Source organism: Egretta garzetta, unplaced genomic scaffold (genome assembly GCF_000687185.1).
Source record: "Egretta garzetta isolate BGI_Z169 unplaced genomic scaffold, ASM68718v1 scaffold598, whole genome shotgun sequence".
NCBI classification, from domain to species: Eukaryota; Metazoa; Chordata; class Aves; order Pelecaniformes; family Ardeidae; genus Egretta; species Egretta garzetta.
The window spans coordinates 1,604,217-1,622,766 of record NW_009260621.1 but is presented as its reverse complement, the minus strand read 5'-3'; the positions used below and the strand labels follow the sequence as shown (position 1 = coordinate 1,622,766).

At 50.4% G+C, this 18,550-nt stretch overlaps 1 protein-coding gene across 1 annotated transcript in view; it reads left to right on the top strand.

Moving 5' to 3' along the window:
* RXRG (retinoid X receptor gamma) overlaps positions 1-18,550 on the top strand; it is a 44,331-nt gene that overhangs the window by 219 nt on the left and 25,562 nt on the right. Inside the window, exon 2 of the mRNA XM_035900809.1 lies at positions 6,708-6,716. Within this exon, the coding sequence (XP_035756702.1) occupies positions 6,708-6,716 (9 nt within the window). The remainder of the gene's footprint in view (positions 1-6,707; positions 6,717-18,550) is intronic.

The following is an 18,550-nucleotide window of genomic DNA, read 5'->3' as shown; positions in this document are numbered from 1 at the left end:
GTGAGGCTTGCCCAGCCTCCTGGGCATGCTACTCCTGTAGCAGTAGATGCTGACTGAACAGAGCCTTTTTGGGAGTTTAATTCAGGCACCGGTTTTAAAAAGAAACCCTCGTAGCGCTGTGCTGCACTCTCCATTGCAGGAGGGAAGTCTCAGTTTAAACGTGGGGAAGAGCTATTTGACAGGAGTAGTGGAGATGTGGTAGGACAGATGGGCTGGGGAGGAGGTGGCAGCTCCATCCTGAAGGTCTCTGGTTTGATTTGGGGCAGGAAGATGGGTGAGATGAGCTTGCCAGGTCCCTTCCAAACCTGTTTTTTGTGAGTCTGTGCTTTCCTCCTGCAATGGAAGGAAAACGTTCAGGGTGTGAAAGGGGATACTGTGTTTACAGGTGAGGGCTGCGATGGCTTATACTAAAGGAGTTCTGGCAATCAGCTCATAAAGGTTGAGAAAGGACAGGTGGAAGTTACACGTAAAGCTAGTCAGGAATTTTCCATGAGAATAATACTTTTAACAAAGTAGCATTTCTTCAAAACCTGAAGCTCTCTCTGATAAATATTGATTTTGTGAAATAAATTAAATATGTGTTTGTGTATTTATGTACAGAAAGAAAGAGAATTCCACTGGGAAAACACCTTGGTGGTCTAATTCATTTTGGATCCCTTTGAACCTGGTTTGTGTTTTGAACTGACCCAATGTGTTTCAATACCTCTGCTGTGTACGAGCTCTTTGTAATGTATCACCAAAAGGAATATATTTACTTGCCTTTATATATTTCCAAGTTACATAAAATTTAAAACAACGACTTCTCTTGCTGCTTTCATAGTAAATATGTCACATATCCATATCAATATCAAGTTTAATTAGCATCAGCAGATACACTATTTGTCTGATTCCTGTCTATCAGGTAAACTAGTGGCACGACACTGGAATTGATTCAGCTGGATGCAAAGTCACCTTTGCACTGGGGACCAAACCCTGGGAATCAAACCCCTTCTGTCTTAGGCAGAGCAGAGGGCCAGAGGGACTGCAGAGAGGGCAGAGATTGCTCCCAAAAGGCCAGGAGGTGATAACCGAGCACAAACGGGCAGGCAGCATGCTGAGATGACAAGGCACCAGGCAGTGGGTAGGAATTTGCTGGCTCTGGCTTGGGCTTGCACTGAAGTTCTTTTCCCCTCCTCTTTGACTCCCTTCCCTTGGCTGTGCAGAGCACGGCTGTCCTTGGTGTGTGTTGGCAGCCTGTGGGGTTATCACCTACCATTGCTAATGTCTGCCCCAAAGGCATACTTGCTGGTGTCTGTGACTCACTAAGCTGGTACCAGCTCTGTGCATGGCAAGAAGCTGGCAAATCCCTCCTGCAGTCTGGGCTCAGACCACCTGTGAGGCACACAAAGCACCTGTGGGTTTAAATCCTTCCCCTGAGCCAGGCTGAGGGGAAGGGGACTTTTGCAAAAGGCAGGACTGAGAGCTAGGCAGGAACTTGAAAGCATTTTGGAAAAGCCACCTAGGCTTGTGCCTGATGATAGTGCTGATGTACAGCTCCCTGCATGAACCCTATGCAATTCTGGCCTGGTTTCTGTAGCGCCACACAGATGGGGAGGTGATGCACAGCTGTAAGATATCCTTAGAACATTTCTGTGTTGACAGAACCCATGTCATAACTGGGGCATTGAGGAATCATTGAAATTTTGTACAATTCTATTTATTTATTTTTACAAGTACTCCAAACCCTCAACATACCTGGACTGTAAAGTGCTCCCAGGGTGAGGGGAGTTTGCATCTGGTAACAGATGATAGGACGAGGGGGAATGGTTTGAAGCTGCGCCAGGGCAGGTTTAGGCTAGACATTGGGAAAAACTTCTTCACCGAAAGGGTTGTCAGGCTCTGGAATGGGCTGCCCAGGGAGGTGGTAGAGTCCTCCTCCCTGGAGGTATTTAAAAGAAGGATAGATGAGGTGCTTAGGGACATGGTTTAGTGATGGGATGTCAGGGTTAGGTTAAAGGTTGGACTCAATGATCTCAAAGGTCTTTTCCAACCAAAGTGATTCTATGATTCTATGGAATTCCATCAGTTTTGGAAGATTCCCTGACTTTTTACTGGGGTGATTCATTTTATACATGAGAAACTGCCAGCAAATGCCTGGATGCTCACAGCTCTGTTTCCTACAGAAACCTGGAAAAATAGATGTGCATGTAAGTAAAGGACAGAGAGAAAATTGTGTTCTAGTCTGAGATCTAAAAAGATGATCGGGGTCACAAGAGCCAGAAAGGTACCCATCCCACCAGCCTACTCTCATCCCTCAGGATGAAGAAAGGCTGCACAAGAACTGTGCCTGGTGCTCAGCCCCAGTCTCAGTTTCAGGCTTGATCCCCAGACTCAGTTGTCTGGGAGTGATCCACAAAGGATTTGTCATCAGGTGCAGCCAACAAAGCCCAGAGTCAAAGTCTAGGATGTGCTGCCAAAACCAGCTAGCAGGTACTCACAGGTTAGCCCCTTCCACTCTGCATCTGTCAATAAAGCGAGCATCCTTCCCATCCTGACTTTTCCCAGCTGACCTTTTTAAGCACAGTTGCAGGTTCTGCCCAATCTTCCCTTTGACAGCTCTGAAGATTCATTCCAAACTTTATGGAGGCAATTGCTTTACGGGAGAGATCAGCAACCTTTCATGGGTGCAGGGCTGGCCTGCCTTTCTCTTCCTCAAAGACAAACTCACACACGCCTGAAAACACTTGCAGGGAGCTGGGAGATGCTAAGGCAGCATCTCTCAATGGAGAGAGAGATGGTTACAATGGATGAGATGGTCCCCTTCGGACAGTGAGCTTCGAGCTGGCTTTTGCATGAGAAAGAAATTTCTGTATTGAAGTCAGGGAGCTGGGAAATCACAGGTGACTGAAACAACAGGAACAAATTCTGTTTCAACTTCCGTGTAACTCCTTCTTCTAGGGAGAAGGCTTTTATTGCTGGGCCCACTCCTTGCAGCAGAGGGGGACAGTAAAAGCCCTTTAATTAGCTGATGAGAAGGATGTTTCTCCTAGCCTAGACCTAGAGTGCTACAGCAGGCATTATTGCACTGATAGCAGTAGGGGAAAGGCTGGGTGGGTGTTTGTGGCAGGTGTTTTGAGTCTCCTTTTCATCTATGTCAGCTGAAAACCCTCATTTTTTGTTTTTTGTTTTTGTTTTGTTTTGTTTTTTACCAAGAGGAGGAGGCTAGAGGATGGTTTGGAGTTAGATTTCTCTTTTTCTTCCTGTGATCCTGTTTGGTTTCTCTCCTTGCTCCTGTTGCGGTAGCTTGCCGGGGTGATTCAGAAGTTGAGCTGAAAGTCCTCCCCACGTGCCTTGTGTGATGCCTGACTCTGCTTCGCTCTTCCCTTAAGTCCCTTGCTTGTGCTGAGCAATATCGTACTGCTAAGCAGGTGCTGTCTCTCTGGGTAGAGGTGCTGGGCTGCCCTTGGGATAGGGAGAGGATGGGCCAGCAGGATGCTGTCTCAAGGCTCATCCACATGCGTGACAACTGAGGGCAGAGAGGAAGTCTCTGGGAAACTGTGCTAATGCAATAAATGAGAACAAAACTGGATGTGCCAGGATGGGGAGGCACAGTGTGGTGTAGCGGTGTGTTGCTGTGCCCTGCAAGCTGCAATGCGTAAGGTCCTCTCTGTCTGGGGGACATGAGCTCTCTGGAGTAGGTTTGTCTGTGCCTTCTCCTGCGGAGGAGGATCACATAGCTGTGAGCCTGAAAAAGCCAAGCAGCAGTGTGGTAGCTCTGACATGCTGGGATGCCAATGCCTGCCCTGGCCTTGGTGTCGGTGGCTGCTGAGCACAGCTCTCTCCTCAAATAGGCCCTGCTGCCGTGTGGTTTTCTGCAATGCTTTTGTTTGCTTTCTTGTTATGGCTTTTTAACAGGAAGCCTTTGACACAATTCTGGCAAAAATTGCTCTTGCCTTGGCCCGCCTCTTCTGAGCTTCCTCCAGAAACTTTATTGGATCCTGAATGAGATATTTTGGGGCCAGGTCTTGGATGGCCCATTACCTGTGAGGGGTGTCAGGGGTGGCAGCTGCAGTGTCAGGAGGCCAGGCTGCCTCCACACCCAACTGGCAGAAGTTCTATACCATCTGGAGCTTTAAAAGGGCTTTATCTGTACTTTTTGGCATAGCTTATATTACTATGGTTATATATATACGTTTATTACTAGAGTGAAGCCTCTGTTTTCTGTGCTTTGAGGAAGAGAAGCATTACACTGCAAATCTAGTTGGAAAAGATGCGTTCAGAGACCAAAAGAGACTTGGGGGTGGATTCTCCTCTTGTTGGCACCAACCCTGCTGGGCTTGAGGGCACTTAGTCGAAGTGCACAAGGAATCTGGGTCTCCTTCTCAAAACAAACAAGATCTGAGTTTGCGGTCCCCCAGCACCCTGGGGAGTACGTGGTGCGTCTGCTGCAAACCCAGAGCGGATGAAATTGGCTGGGGAGTTTGGCTGTTTTGAGGTGCAGGCTCACTCCTTCCCCTTGGGTTCATCTCCTTGGGATCCCCAGCTGAAAGGAAGGCCACAGAAAAAAGATGTATCAGGCTGGGTGCTTGGGGCCATGCTTGCTGGTCCTTGGCATAGGAGCTGCAAGGTTACAGGAGGATACAGCACTGTTTTGGGAGGAAGGCTGCCTGGGTGACCGGCTGGCCCTGGGGGCAGCGAAGGGGTTAAAGCCCAGCCGTTCTGCCCAATCGCTCTGGCTTGCCTGTAATAACCAATTAACTGAGTGTAATTGTGCAAATCCATATGTGGCAGTAATTACCAGGGAGATTAATGGATTCCTTCCTTTCTAAGCGGACCCCACCACAGCTTGCCAGCACCCCCCTGCCACCCGAAAGGACTCGCTGAGGGGGGAAAGCAGGAGCCGCTCTTCTCTGGACATTCTGTGATGAAGCCGAGCAGAGAGGGAGGCCCCGTGGGGACTGCCCGGTGCTTGTTTAAATAATCCTTTTCATCTCCCTGCGTTTCCTTACATACAGCTCGTTGCTCCCTGGCTCGGACCCGGCCTCCGGAGGACAGTTCGTGCCCAGCCTGCTGGGGCTTGGGCTGCTGTGTCCCTGCCCTCCCCATTGTCCATTCATTCCCTGCTCCCCTTTCCCCTGTTTAGCCCTAATTGCTGCAGAATATTGCATTTGTTTGCCCTCTTCTTTTGTAGCTTTGTTATTTTAGTTGCGATGGGTAATCCAGCAAACTGTTAAAGGCATACAGGAGGCGAGGAGGGGACAGCAGGGCACTCGGGGCAGGTTTTCAAGCCAGGCAATGGGGTTGCGTGGGGGATGGCAGCTTGCGGGCAGCCTGGGCCTGACACATCCTTTAGGATGGATTTTCTTGGGAATATATGGCCACAGAAGCAAAGAGTGACCCTGGAGTGGGTGAATACTTCTCCCGCCAAATGCTCTGAGTGGGGAAACAGGGCACTGAGTCCTGCTGAGGGAGAAGGGGTGCATTTGGGGACCTGTCCCCTGGCAGGCCATCAGCTGGGCAGCATGGGCTCCTCCACAGTTGCACCAGGACCTTAGGCTCTCAGGATGCAAACCTGCCTGTTCCAGTCGGCAGCCCTGGCCAGCCTTGCCTCCCCATCATGCACGTGGGTCTGAGCCCTGCTTGACGCATGGTGTGGAGGGAGCTGGGAAGAGGTCAGCCCTGCTTCTGTGCTGGGCGATGTTCCCTGCCCCTGACAGATAGCTTGTGCAGGGAGCCAGCCCGTGGGGAGGGCTGATGTGCTGGCTGGGGAGCCATCCGTCTCTGGCTGCACGCACGGGGCTGCAGGTGCCCCGGGGCCCGCTGTGCTGCTCAGCTGGGGATGGGGCAGGTGGCTGCGGAGCCAAGTGCCCTTTAGAGCCCAGGATGGCAGGGAGTGATCACATCACATCTCGCATCAAGCATCTTTGCATCCTCTCTGCCTTCATCATCAGGCCAAAAAAGTGATGCTGGAGTTTGACCCTGGGTTTGTTTTTTTTTTTTAACCCCCTGTGTGAAGGGGGGGGACTTGGACCTGGGGTAGGCCAGAGCTCTGCTGGCAGGGTGAGAACATCCCATGGGTGTAAAAAGAAAGCAAATGGAGCCAGGCCAAAGGTCCATCTTGCAAATGGTGGATGCTTACAGGGGAGGCGGGAACAGAATGTGATCAGGTGTCCTTCCTCCAGCAGGTACCTCCCAGCAGCCCCCGCCCTGAACTGTTCGGCATCTTCCATCAGTGATAACTGCGGGTCCAGGACTGGCTGTCCCCAAAATCTGTAGTGATATCTGCACAGACACCCCTGCAGAGCACAACCAGCAGCCTTTTCCTGGCTCCTCTCCAGAAGCCCTGGTCCCCTTCACTGCTACATACACGGTGATGGTCATAAATGACCTTTTTCTTATTGTTGACTTGATACAAAGGCCAGGAATGTGGCTCCTCTGAGGTAACAGCTATGCAAGGTGCTCAGCAGAGACATGAGCCAAGGCTCTTCTCCAAAAAGTGTTACAGATGATGGGGGAGGCTTTGGGAGATTCTTTCCTGGAAGCGTTAGGGAATGCACAGAAAGGTGCATCTTCCTAAAGGACCAGGGTAGGTGGAGAGCCCTGACAGAGATCCTGCTTTTGGATCTGCTTACTTGGGGTCCTGGGAGCCAGCCTGCACACTTAGTTTCCATCCAGAAAGAGGCACTCAGGCAGCTCTTGAGATGTTCTTTTTTGGTCAGAGAGCTGTGCCCATTGGTGTCAGCTGAGGCCCTCGACTGTTTTAGCTCTTCCATTTCATCTGACCAAGGGCTCATCAATGCTCGTCTTCCCTTCCTGCTGTGTCATCCTAGGATAGAGGTTATGTGTGCCCAAAGCATGGCATGTAAACGTGTCTCCTGGGTCTGCTCTGCTTGCGGGAGCTTGAAGTAACCTGCATCCTGGGGGAGCAGTGTTCCTGGAAAGCTTCTCACCTGGCACAGGCACCCAGGGGGATTCAGAGAAGTACCTGGGGCACCGAGGGATGTCTTGCACAATTTCTGGGATGCTTGAAGTGTTGGGTCTCTGCTGCCCTGGATTTTAGGCTCCAGGGCTGCAGGATTTAGTGGATAGACGTGACTTAAAAGCCTCGTTAATGAAATGAGCCAGGGGAGACTGATTTGTGTGGGTATGGCTTGCTTTTAAGCATCCAAAGTTCCCTGTGGGAACAGCCCATGGCCTGTGCTGACTCCCAAACTGTGCTTGGAAACTATCTAATGGAAGTGCCAGGGACTGTGTTTACAATGAGCAGGATAGACCCTGGGACCATGCCCTGGGGATGGTGAGTTTACTGGTATAGATTAGCCTTTGGGGCTGTGCTGCTGGTCTGGAAAGCTTAAGACCTGAAAAGGGACTAGGCTTCAGATTTTGCAACTGGGATATGTCTGGCTAGCAGAGGAGATGGCTCTGTGTTGGAGAAGCTGCTCTGGGATCTTCAGGGTTTGCTTTAATAAGCTGACTTAAGTCAGTGCGCATCAGCGCAGTGCTGGTACTCGAGCATGCATTGCTGTGCCCGCATCATCCCAGGTCCTTTCTCTGCTTCTGCTGTGCAGAGGCCGTTCCTTCTGCTCAGAGGCTCGAAAGGACAGGGCCAAAACATGTGGCTATGGGCAGGTGCTCACTTCTTTCTCTCTTTTTCTACTGGGAAGAGGTTGGGGGTCAGAGAGGAGAGATTTGACAGTGCCAATAAATGTCATTCCACATCCCTGCAAATTCTTCACGTGCTTGCTCCTTGCTGCTGTGCTGTCTTGGCTCTGTGTGGTGTGGTCTGTGCTTGCCTTGATCCAGGGCTGTTCCTTTCTTTGAGGCACAGAGAATTTTGTCGTGCCCCCATGGCTTTAAATACCGGTGGATTTTCCATTTGGTATAGGGGAGAATGTGGCTTTTGAGAGGAGAATATGTTTGAAGGGCAATGGAGGGCATTGATGAGGAAAGGGATGCTCACTGTAGCAGGCTTCTTACCTGCCCCTTGGCTACACAGGGAGGCAAAGGGTTTTAAACAGTTCCTGCAAGGAAACATTGAGAGGAACAGATCTCATGGGAGAACGTTTTAGCTGAGTTTCACATTGTGTTTGTCTCCCTTCAGCTGCTACTGGAAGGTGAGTCCTAGGGGAAGGACAACTGCTAGAACAGATGAGAGATGCGTGTATCTGTCCAGGCAGGGTGAAGAGATGACTTGGTCCCCTGAATGTCAAACAGACCAGGCTGGCAGAGTCTTGGACTGATGTTGGTTGGACCTATGAAGAGATGATCACAAAATGAATGTGTCTCTGGATCAGTATTTGTGGAGAGGCTGCACAGGCATGTCTCTGCTGCATAGCATCGAACAAGCTGTGTCTCTGGGCAAAGATGCAGTCTGCTTTATTGTTCGGGGGGGGGCAGGGGTGTTGTGTGGTTTTTTCCCCCTGGTGACTCGGAGGCATTATAGGCATGATGTAGGGGCTTGCAGCGTGCAGGGTTGCTGTGCTAATAGTGCTAGGCCAGGGCTGCTGGATCAAAATATTTGGAGCGATGGAAACTTGTTCCAAAGACTTGGTTGAAACTCAGTGGAACTCGGGAGAGCCATCCCCAGGAAGATCATGTCATTACAGAAACAGAAGAGATCTTTGTGTATTAGAGGAGACAGCAAAGCACTGAGAAGCCTGCCTCTCCCTCTTCCTCTTCCATGCAGACACACTTGAGTTTTAGTGGTATTTGATTTCCTTCCCTGCTTTGGGGGGACCCCATGGACAGGCTGAAATCTATGGGAAAAGGGTTAATGAGCCAGTGGCATCTGCAGAAGTGAAGTGGAGGTGGCATTCAGGTGAGCTGCCTGGCTCCTGAGGAGCTGCAAGCATCCTATGAAAGGGGCATCAGCCCCACCATGGCTTACAGAAAATGCCTCGTTGACTGGAGCAAGGACTAAACTATGAAGAGAGCTGGCTGAGAAGTGCTGACTAAAGCTGCACCTTGGCAATATGGTAGATGCGGCTTTTGGGCCCTTGGTCCAGATTAAAAGCTCTGTGGCCATGTGATGCAAAACGCTAATCTGGTGTAAATGCTTCTTTTTAAATTATAGTAATGGGCCAGGTTGATAAGGCAGGCTTTATCCTGGATCAGATACACTGGCTGATGGAGAGCAGATCGTATTGTAGACAGAAAAGCGTAGGAGGGATGGGAGCGATTCAGTGAAAGCTGGAGCCCTCGCTATGGCATTAATGTGACAATGTGCAGTCAGATGCTTGCACCTGATGTGGGCAATGCTCAATGGAGAAACCCAGCGTGAGCAAGCTTGAAGCTGTGGCCTTGCTTGCTTGGAGAGAGCATGGGTTAGAAACCCAAAGATACATGCTGATCTTGCCTCTACCATGGCAGGATGCAGAGAGGCCTGGGATAAAGTGTCTTATAGATATCAACCTTCTGGGGGCCTGGCTTCTGTGGCTGGGACCTTGGGGATTGGAGCAGGATGTGGCTGGTGATGGCTATTGTGCCCTCAGCCATGAAGGTATTGGTGCTAGCCCCTGATGTGAAGCTGTTCCTCTTGGATGCCCCCAAGCCTTCCTCCCTTGAGAAAGGAGCTACTCAGAGCAGAAATAACCCCTGTTACCTTGAACTCCAAGATATCCACATTTGCCTGTCTGGTATAAATAGACCATCTGAGGCAGCCAGATGTGATGGAGATTGACAGGTTGTCTCTGGAGTTTTGCACTTGCTGAAGCAGGAGGAAATGTAAAAGCATGAACGTGGAGATGCACAGAGTGAGAGTAGCAAGCAAAGCCCCCAGCTGCACAGGAGGCTGTGGCATCTGCTGTGGGGGATGCAGGTGGGAGCCCTTTGTGGCCTTGTGCAGGGCAGTGCTGTGACAAGACCTTCCCCACCCTGTGCTGAGCACTGGTGGCCATCCACACATGCAAGGTCCAGCAGACACCTTGTGTGGCTGGGCTGTCCCCCATCAGCTCTGTGCCACCCAGCTCAGACCCTTGTCAAGGAGGGGAACATAGTCTGCTCACAAAAATCCAGGTTTGCCAGCAAAAGAGAATGAAGAATGGAGCAGAATCCAGGAGAAAAAAAAAAGGCTTTTTGAAAGTTTTCCAGGAGTTCTGCAGAGATAGGTGGGGGGACAGAGTTTCACTTAATTAGCTTGTTTCTGGGTAGTCAGAGAAGTCCTTAAATCTATAGGTTTTTTGTTACTGAGGTTTTTGGGGTTGGTTGGTTGTTGGTTTCTTTTTTATTTTTTTTTAAGAGTCGCCATCCTTACAAGCAGTAATGCAGGGTTAACCTGGTCAAGGAACCATCTTCTGTTGAAATATTTCCTCTGAGAAATGTTTTTTTGTGGGAGAACAACAAAATTGCAGGCAGTTGCATAGGCTGTGTTTTCTAAGATTTGTCTGAGGATTTTTTCAGGAGATAAGGAAATCTTGGTCTTCAGGGTGTAGTTTTCTCTCAAGGAAGGTAACCTAGCTGTTCTCAGACATTTTGCAGAAATCCCAGCTTCACATCATGTGTGAAGGAGGGTTAAAGAGGGGCTTGCATTTAAATCACAACCTGTAGGTCTTCTGGCACTCTGATTGCAAAGTTTGCTTGCGAGGTGGTATCAAGGAGGTATCAAGTGAACCTTGTCTTCACCCGTCCTTCGAAAATCCCTTGCTGAACATCAAATGATGCATCAAAGTGGACTTTATTAAGTGTTCATTTCCCACCAAAATGTCCTCTGGACACAAGGGCCTTTTGGTCAGAGACCTGCCTTTGGTTCCGAGTGACTTTAGCACTTGCCTATAGAAATCCTGGCTTCGTTCAGTCCTCCTCCAACCTGGAATCCTGGTTTTATAGCCCAGTTTGCTGCCTTGTACTGCTGACAAGAGGAGTCGGGTGCTTACCTTGAAGCACAGAGGGGTGCGTGACTCTCCCAGTTGCAGTATTGTGGTTCCTTTTTTGTCTCTATGTTCTTTATTCCAGCAAAGCTAAAAAAGTGGAGCAACTTGTCTGAAAGCAGTCAGGGAGCCGCGAGCTCCCAAACCCTGAGCTAGCACTATGTTGACCCAACCACTGCTCCTTGATACAATGCATGCCCAAACCTCTATCTGGTGTAGCACAAATCTCCTGTATTTTGGGCTTGCTTATTCCCCTGCAAACCCAACCCAATGCAATGGATGTCTTTGACCAAAAAAAATAATTAATATTTTCCAGAGTGTCCAAATGGCTATTTTTTTTCATCCACCTTCCCAGGAATACTTTGCTGCATGCTTTTCCATGACGCTACCGCTGCTGACCTTTCTGCTCTGGCAAGGGGGAGTCACTGGGAAGCACATAGGCAGTGATTCTTTGCTGTTACAAAGGCTGGGATTGTTGGCAGCTTGACGCCCCAGAAAGTGTCTAATTGACTTGACTCTCTCTAGCTGGGCTCCAAATGGATTTTCTGCCTCAGGATATCTCGGCATTATAGTGGACCTGTTGTTTTTGCTCCTCGCATGATATTAAAAAGTGCATTGTTGGAGCAGAAAGTGTGAGTCAGAGCGGATGTGCGGAGGGAGCTGCCTGTCGCCCCGCGAATGAGTGCCAGCGCAGAGGAGCGGAGCGAGACGGGGTCACCTGCCATCCGCAGTTAGGGGCTGAAAAGTTTCCTGGAGCATCCCAGAGAATGAGCTTGGCTTGATGGTACAGATGAGACTTATACTCAGAAATGGATGGATGTAAACCTGCCCTTTGCATCTCAAATAGGGAGCATTAGAACTAAAATATCTCCTCTAGTAATTTTGCAATATTTGCCTGTTCCAATGCAGGCTTGGTCCCAGGTGCCCTCTGGGCTGGGCAGACTGCTTGCTCAGGTGTCTCTGTCACCCTGTCATCTTGGCACGGGTGCCTGGAAGAGTCTCACCTGCCTCTGTGTCCAAATGTTCTTGTGCCACCACTGGTGCCTGCCTGGGGAGGTAATTCCTTGGGAGGAGTGGGCAGCTGGGCCCTGCAACCAGCAAAGCTGCTGGAGGCGCTTAGGCAGGCATAAGAGGATTCGGTGACACTGCTGATTAGTGTTGAGGGCCTCATTACGGTGCTGGTAATTGAAGGTCTCCCAAGGTTTAAAGAGACTGGGAATTATCTGCCCTCAGAGTCTGCTCTTGGCTGCATGGGATGGTGCTTTCTGCAAGGTAGGCAGTGCCATCCCTGGAGCAGCCTGGCACTGGGGATGGTGGCCCATGCCCGCCAGACCCTGGGGAGGGAACGCATGGTGGGTGGCAGCTGTGGGGCTCAGAGAGAGATGGGGATGGCCTGGGGAGAAGGAGAGGGCAGGCTGTGTTACTGCAGGTGTGTTTGTGGTGCTGCTGTTTGAATATGCTGCTGCTGGTAATTGCATTAGCCCGATGGGGCTCTGGGGCTAATTTTATTAGCTGCGTGTCTGCGGTTATTGCTTTACAAGAGACAGTGGTAAGAAAGGGCAAGGCTGGGTGGGGAAGGGATGATGCAGTAGCTCCCTTCCTCTCCATCTCCAAGGAATTGTAGGGGACGCATCGCTTTTTGGTGACTGTTGCCTGTCCCAGGCCAATGCCAACTGGTACAGCAGATAGATGAGGATGGTTCAGTCCGTTGATTGACCTTGAGAAACCCAGTTTCAAGGCCCTGCTCTGCCACTGACTTCCTTTTGGGCCCTGAGCATGTCATCTGTAGTCCGTGTGTCCTCCCTTGGAGGCAAGCAGGCAGGGGGGAATGGGCATTTTGGCTCCTGGGGCACTTGGCCTGGTAGCCCCTGTTGCACCTCACTAGCCATGTGAAGGGAGTCCCAGCTCTAACACCAGCACCCTGTGAGCAATGAGTTTTCTCTGGGACTCTAGCTCCGAAGCAGTGTGTTGGGGAGATGCATGTGCTATAGGGTTATGAGGGCTGCAACCTTTTTATTTGCATATGCTGCTGCCGCATGCCCAACCATAGGATGCCTCTGCCTTTAAACAGAGATGGGATGGGGCACTGAGGGGATTCTTGGTCATGTTTGGAGTTTTCCTGGTTCAATCCGATGTGCAAGGAATAGGGACCATATTTAATCTCTAGACTTCATGGTTCTGGGGCTGGGTGGGATAAGATTATTCCACCTGCATGTGTTTAGGGTCTGACTCCAGAGACTAGCGTCTCAAAAGCCTTGACGGAGTAGTGCTGGGAGGTGTTTGAGATACTATTTCAACAGACTGATTAAATATTATCTGCAGTATGTTGGCCTTAGAAAGCTAATTGGGAGGCGAGTGAGTCAGGGACCCAAATATGACATGTCTCAGTTGGCTTGAATCAGCGCTGCTTTGTCGGGAGTCTTGCTGTGACTGGTGCCTCCCAGGGTATGGCTGCTCAGTAGCACTGATTTCTGTGGCAATGGTTTTCCTTCCTAAAATAACAGTGGCAGCCGGAATGTCTTCTCCTCTTACATAATAAGGAGGGGAAATAAAAAGCATTCAATAATTTGAAGCTGTGACTCGTGCTATTTCTAGTAGAAATTGAGGGGCTGCCTCTGTATGGTCCTGCAGTACATCTTAAGAGAGACTGAGCTGGTTGCTGGAGTCTGTCACAGACTGATTTGGGTACAGGGGCTGGCTGGAGCCTCTCCATAACCCAAAACCCATGGTGGTCCCCTAAATGAATTACCTGACGCTTGCTTTGCCTGAGGAAAAGGCCTGGAGGGGTTTCCTTAGAGTTGCTCAGTGTGTGCATGTGCTCTGCAGCACTAAGCGGTCAGTAACCCAGATCTGCTAAAAATCAATAAAGTAATCCACTTACTGCTTGGGACTGCCAACCTTTTTAAGGAGCTCAGGGCTGTTTTGTCATCTTTCCTCTCCCCTTTCTTCTAAGCTGGAAGAAAGACGAGAAGGATGGGGAAGGGGGTGCTGGCAGAGCTGGACTAAAATCAGGCTCTTTGCTCTGGGCAGATCAATAAAAATAATTCCCTGCTAAAACTTCATTAGCATGGAATTAAAGATGCTGAGATCCCGTGTGGCTGGTAAGAATTAATGCTGCCACTAAATCTCAGTACGGTTGGTGCTTAAAATGCAAAGCTGCTTCGTTGCTCACACCTCACTGTCCCAGCACTGCTGGGACTGAGCTGGCCACGCAGCTGGCTCTGCTCCCGCTCTGCCCCATGGCTGCTCGGTGGGGGCACATCCCTCTAGTCCAGCCTGAGTTGGTGGCAAGGTGCAACTCAAGCAGGCGGCAGCAAAACTTTTGTGCAAGGGTGGATTTGTGTTCAGTTTGGGGCCCCTCACTACAAGAAAGATGTTGTGTGCTGGAACATGTCTGCAGGAGAGCAACAAAGCTGGTGAGGGGTCTGCAGCCCAAGTGTGATGAGGAGTGATTGAGGGAACTGGGGTTGTTTTGAGAAAAGGAGACTGAGGGGAGACCTTATTGTTCTCTACAACTGCCTGAAAGGAGGCGGTAGCAAGGTGGGTGTTGGTCTCTTCTCCCAGGTAATGGGCAATAGGATGAGGGGAAATGGCCTCAAGTTGTGTCAGGGAAGGTTTAGGTTGGACATTAGGAAAAAATTTGTCACCAAAAGGGTTGTCAAGCATTGGAACAGGCTGCCCAGGGAAGTGGTTGAGTCCCCATCCCTGGAGGTATTTAAAAGCCACGTAGACAAAGTGCTTAGGGACATGGTTTAGTGGTGGGTTAGGTTAACGGTTGGGCTTGATGATCTTAAAGATCTTTTCCAACCTAAATGATTCTATGGTTCTATGATTTGTTTCTTGAAACAGTGGCTGAATTCTGAGTGCTGATGGGGACTGGTGGTAGATGGCCCTGGTGTGTCTTTGTGGGGTGATGGACAGATGATGGGAAGGGTCTCTGGGTGGGTGTTGGACAGGCAGGCTTCCTGTTGTGCCAGAGCTTTCCCTGACACCAGATCAGAGAAACATCCCTCTGGCAGGCTGTGCCTGAGGCCACACAACGTCTCTCTTCTCTGGAAGTCTTGGACCTTGTTGAGGGGCTCTGTGAAAATCACTTCTTTTGGAAGCATATTGTTTGTTGGGGGTTTTGATTGAAAAATGTTTCTTTCAGTCTCGTCACAGGGGGGAAAAAAAATTGCCCTGCTGAGAAGTCCAATTTTCTATCCAAAGATTGAAACAAACCGCCTTGCAGCCAGCTACTCCGCAGCGCTCTGCGTCTCTGCTTGCAGGGTCTTGAGGCGCCCCTGCCCCATGCCTGGCTCTTGCCTCCTGTCCCTAACAAGGATCCCCAGTGTGGCTGTTAAAGGACAGCAGTGGCAATAAAGCCAGCATTAGCCTGAAACAGCAAACTTTGCCTATGGGCTAGAAATCCCTGTGGTTGCCAGTGACCTGATGCCGCTTGGATTTAGTGCAGGGTGGAGAGGGTTTTGGAGGGACCCACAGGTGAGTGTGGGGTAGCACCCACTGAAACAGGAGCTTTTCCTACGGCTCCCGCACCTGGATGTAGCTGTAGACTTTTGGAGGAGGGCTGGCCCTTGCTGAGGGTGTTTGCTGAGGAGGTCCTTGTTGTACGTTGGGATGGTGGCAGGGCAGGACACAAGCTCAGGTGAACAAGGAGAGGGACAGGACGTAGCACCACACAGTTAGATGCTGCTGTGTTTTGCTCTTGTGCTGGTTATCAAACCCTCTGGTCTCCCTTCCCCGGAGCTCAAAACTTGCGGCCTGCAAGTGGGGCGTGTAAGCAGGCTGCTTGGCTGCCTCTCCTCCTCTGAAACAGTTCTGCAGTGCCATTTATGTTTGTGCAATAAAACAAATGAGATGTGAAAGGTGGCCAGATAGAAAATACGAGCGCGATCTCTTCTTTTTGTATTCTCCCCACAAGACTGCAGTTACTTGGTTTTTTTTCCTCAGTAAAACCTACTCAGAATACTGATCTCTCCTTTTTTCTTTCTTTCTTTTTTTTTTTTTTTTAAAAGGTGAGAAAAAACAGTGCCTGTGTACCTGGCTCACAGCTAATGGGCTATGCAGAACACTGATACTATTGCCCGCAAACCTCCTTGCTCCTGACACCAGGAACAAGGAGAGGGACAGGACGTAGCACCACACAGTTAGATGCTGCTGTGTTTTGCTCTTGTGCTGGTTATCAAACCCTCTGGTCTCCCTTCCCCGGAGCTCAAAACTTGCGGCCTGCAAGTGGGGCGTGTAAGCAGGCTGCTTGGCTGCCTCTCCTCCTCTGAAACAGTTCTGCAGTGCCATTTATGTTTGTGCAATAAAACAAATGAGATGTGAAAGGTGGCCAGATAGAAAATACGAGCGCGATCTCTTCTTTTTGTATTCTCCCCACAAGACTGCAGTTACTTGGTTTTTTTTCCTCAGTAGAACCTACTCAGAATACTGATCTCTCCTTTTTTCTTTCTTTCTTTTTTTTTTTTTTTAAAAGGTGAGAAAAAACAGTGCCTGTGTACCTGGCTCACAGCTAATGGGCTATGCAGAACACTGATACTATTGCCCGCAAACCTCCTTGCTCCTGACACCAGTCTGGTTATCCATTCCTTCTGGGAGTGCATCTCCACTTCGCAGAAGTTCCCAGATAAACTCCAAGTCCTGGAGTTGCTCTGATGTACCTGCTACCCATAAAGAGCTGTGTGTCCATGGCATGGTATCCTCCCGACATTGCACATTACCAGGTGCTCACAGACAGACACAGAGCAGAAATGGGAGAAAGCCAAATCACCTTTTAAAAAGAACTTTAAAATCATTAATATGCGAGAGGGGAAAAAAAACCCACCCATGTTTAACATGTTTAACCTAGCTCATATGGGGCTGTAACCTACAGTGCCTGGTGCTTATGATTGAAGCTCTCCTGTGTTTATATGGGCTGTGAACTTCAGCACAGCCAAACCAAGCTGCCTGAAATTATGCAGGCTTGAGTCAAACGGTGACTCTTTGCTCTGAAGTTTAGTACATGGCATTGAGAGAGTTTAACTCTGGCTAGAGAGAAATGGGTATGGCAATGTCTGAGCGTGAAGCAAGGAACAGCTAACGAGGGTAACCTTTCCTTCTCCTGCACACGTAATACCTCGAGGCTGACAGCACCTCGGTCGGCATCCGCCTGAGCTGTGGCTGGATGCTGTGAACGGCTCTGTGCTGGCATATTGCGTGCCTTCGTAGCGTACTTAGGGCCACAGGGCAGCGTGGGCCCTGGGGTGACCTAGAGGGGACCAAGAGCCAGCAGGCCCTTGAAGGATGCCAAACATCCAAATCTGCTGTTCTTCCCTCTTTTTTGTTGCCTCGCTGCTTGCATGGCACAGTCCCCATCCTGTACGTGGGGGTGATTCATGGCCCCCCTGGGAAGGCAGAGCCCCTTGCTAGCCCCATGTCCCCTTTCTCTGCCACATGGCTGGTGCCAACAGCATGGCTGCAACCCACCTCCTCCTCCAGCACACGTGTAAGTAGGTGCAGCCCTTGGCCTCTGCTCGCTTTACGACCTCGGGCAAAATTCTTCTCTCCTCCATTCCTTCGAGGTGACTTCATCTGAGGTCACCCAGATCAGAAACCAGAAACAGCGTGCTGTGTGATTGCCTGCTTCTCCCCAGAACTGCAGCAGTTGGGTAGGGGGCTTGCCAGGCAGCGAGTGGGGACTGCTCCCCCTCCAGAGTACCAGTCACTGAAGGAGGCAGTGCTGGAGACCACACGTGGCTTTGCCCCAGTCTGGCAACTGACTGCTTGTTTCTACTTATTTCTACCTATTTCCTGCGATACTTCATTGTCAGGGTGGGTGGGTATTAAATTGAAATTTTGGATGAGTAACCTGATCTAGTTAGCAGTGTCCCTGCTCCTGCAGGGGGGTTGGACTAGACGACCTCTAGGGGTCCCTTCCAACCCAAAACATTCTATGATTCTATGATTCTATGATGTATGTATGGGACTGTCTGTGAAGCCTACTGGATTCTGCTGCCATGACTGTGAAAGCTTTATTGACTGTACGTGGCACTGATTGAGCCCCCTGGGCTCTGTCTCATGTCCCCACCCCTTCTCACCCCATACAGCTTCAGCAACTGGCTGATAATGCTTTTTTGGGGTGGTTTGGGTGTTTTTTGGACCCCTTTGATGGGGTTGGAGAGGGGAGTTGAGCTTCCAGCTCCACTAGCCCGAGGAAGGTCCTGGTCTTCCTCAACCCTAGGGGTGATTGCCATCTGGCACCACAGAGGCCCCGACTTGATGCCAGGAGCACAGCTGAGGTAAGGCTTGGTGTGGGATGGGTGCATGGAGCTCCCTGCCCCGCACAGCCCTAGCCCCAAAGTGCTGGGATGGTTGCACATGTGCTCCTGCCCTGTCTGCCAGTCGGCCCACCCTCTGGGCGAGGGTTGGCCTTCCGCGTGTCCAGAAGACACCTCCACATGGCTGGGGCTCGTATAACTAATAAACTGCATCGAGTCTTCACTGGTAGAAAAGCAAAGCACCCCCCTCCTTCCCCGTGATGCTCCTCCCCTAAACAACTTAACCTCCCCCCCTCCTCCCAATTTCTGATCTATACCAGAGTCGTCATGCATTGATTGGCGTCTTATCCGGGGGATTATGCTACCCGGACGGTCCGCCGTGAATTCGCAGGGAGCCGAGACAGCTGAGCACGGGAGCCAGCTCTGAGCGGCGGCGAACAAGAGCCT